Source organism: Rattus norvegicus, chromosome 3 (assembly GCF_036323735.1).
Source record: "Rattus norvegicus strain BN/NHsdMcwi chromosome 3, GRCr8, whole genome shotgun sequence".
NCBI lineage: Eukaryota > Metazoa > Chordata > Mammalia > Rodentia > Muridae > Rattus > Rattus norvegicus.
The window spans coordinates 119,193,265-119,194,992 of record NC_086021.1 but is presented as its reverse complement, the minus strand read 5'-3'; the positions used below and the strand labels follow the sequence as shown (position 1 = coordinate 119,194,992).

Sequence of the window (1,728 nt, the reverse complement as noted above, 5' to 3'; positions counted from 1 at the left end):
AATCTTTCTTTTCTCTCTACAATCATTTCAATTTCTCCATTTTCTGTTTGTTCCTCTCCCCTTCCGTCCTTCCTTCCTTCCTTCCTTCCTTCCTTCCTTCCTTCCCTCCTTCCATCCTTCTTTCCTTCCTTTGTTTGACAAGAATGAAATCTAGGGCCTTATATGTTGAAAGATAGGGGTTACATGCCAAGTCTTTAATTTTAAAAATATTATGGAGATGGCTATATGCTTTCTTAAGTGAATGTAATTATATTCAAAACTCTGTCCAAGGTTCCCTTTTCAAAGACATAACTCAAACCTTTCATTTTTGAACGTTTCATGAAAGCTCCTTTTACAAGTATAAAATGGTATTTCAGAGTGTTTGTACTTTGCAGTCCCCTGATAAGAAACCATATAAGCACTTGCTCCTATATCTATTCATCTTTATGAAAAAGGTTTATTGATAAATCAAAAAAGACTTTCATAAACTCAAGTTCTAACTTTTTGTGGACTATCAATATAATTGTCATAACTTACAGTTTCTTGTACTGCTGTCCTTCAGGTATCACCAAAAACAGCAGAAATGGAAGGAAAAAATCACTCTATTGTGTCAGAATTTATGTTCGTGGGACTCACCAACTCCTGGAAGATGGAAATACTTCTCTTTGTGTTTGCTTCAGTGTTTTACATGGGTAGCATGATGGGAAACTCCCTCATCATTTTCACTGTGGCTTCTGATCCTCACTTACATTCTCCCATGTACTTTTTGTTGGCCAATCTCTCCTTCATTGACTTAGGTGTTTCCTGTGTCACTTGTCCCAAGATGATTTATGACCTATTCAGAAAGCAAAAAGTCATCTCCTTTAACGGTTGCATCACTCAAATCTTTTTCATCCATGTCATTGGCGGTGTGGAGGTGGTGCTGCTCATAGGCATGGCATATGATAGATATGTAGCCATTTGTAAGCCTCTCCATTATTTGACCATTATGAATGCAAAAATGTGCATTTTCATCTTAGTGGCTTCCTGGGTGGTTGGCCTTATGCATTCTCTGGTACAATTTGTTTATATAGTAAATTTACCGTTCTGTGGACCAAATATTTTGGACAGCTTTTACTGTGACCTTCCTCGGTTCATCAGACTTGCTTGTGTAGATACTAATCAATTAGAATTAATGGTTTCAGCCAACAGTGGCTTCATCTCTGTAGGCTCCTTTTTCATACTGGTCATATCTTATATTGTCATAATAGTCACTGTTCAGAAACATTCCTCAAGTGGTTCCTCCAAAGCTTTGTCCACACTTTCTGCTCACATCTCTGTTGTGGTCCTGTCCTTTGGTCCTTTGATATTTGTCTATACATGGCCTTCGCCCTCCACACACTTGGATAAGTATCTGGCTATATTTGATGCAGTTGGTACTCCTTTTCTGAACCCTGTGATCTACACACTGAGGAATCAAGATATGAAGATGGCTATGAAAAGAGTATGCAGACAGCTATTAAAATATGGGAAGATCTCCTAAATGACTGCGGTATGAACATTCATCATTGAATACAGTGCATTGTTGATCAAATTCAGTGACAATTACTTTCCCTGATAGGATTTGTTTACCTATACTGATATTTCGGTGACTTTTGTGTTCTATCAGGAGAGATTTAAATTTGTCCTAACAATAGGGAATGAAGTTTATATTTATGAACAAAGATTATAATATTGCAGAATTTAATTCACAAAAAATAATGTTTTGAA

At 36.7% G+C, this 1,728-nt stretch overlaps 1 protein-coding gene across 1 annotated transcript; it reads left to right on the top strand.

Annotated features, from left to right (window-relative positions):
- The first annotated feature begins 562 nt into the window (after positions 1–562).
- Positions 563–1,501, top strand: LOC134486299 (olfactory receptor 4F3/4F16/4F29-like). Its single transcript, XM_063285198.1, has one exon. The coding sequence runs from the start codon at positions 563–565 to the stop codon at positions 1,499–1,501; it is 939 nt and encodes a 312-aa protein (XP_063141268.1).
- Positions 1,502–1,728: the final 227 nt, after the last annotated feature.

Coding starts and splice junctions, on each gene's coding strand:
- LOC134486299 (XM_063285198.1), top strand. CDS start 563: ATGGAAGGAAAAAATCACTCTATTGTGTCAGAATTTATGTTCGTGGGA.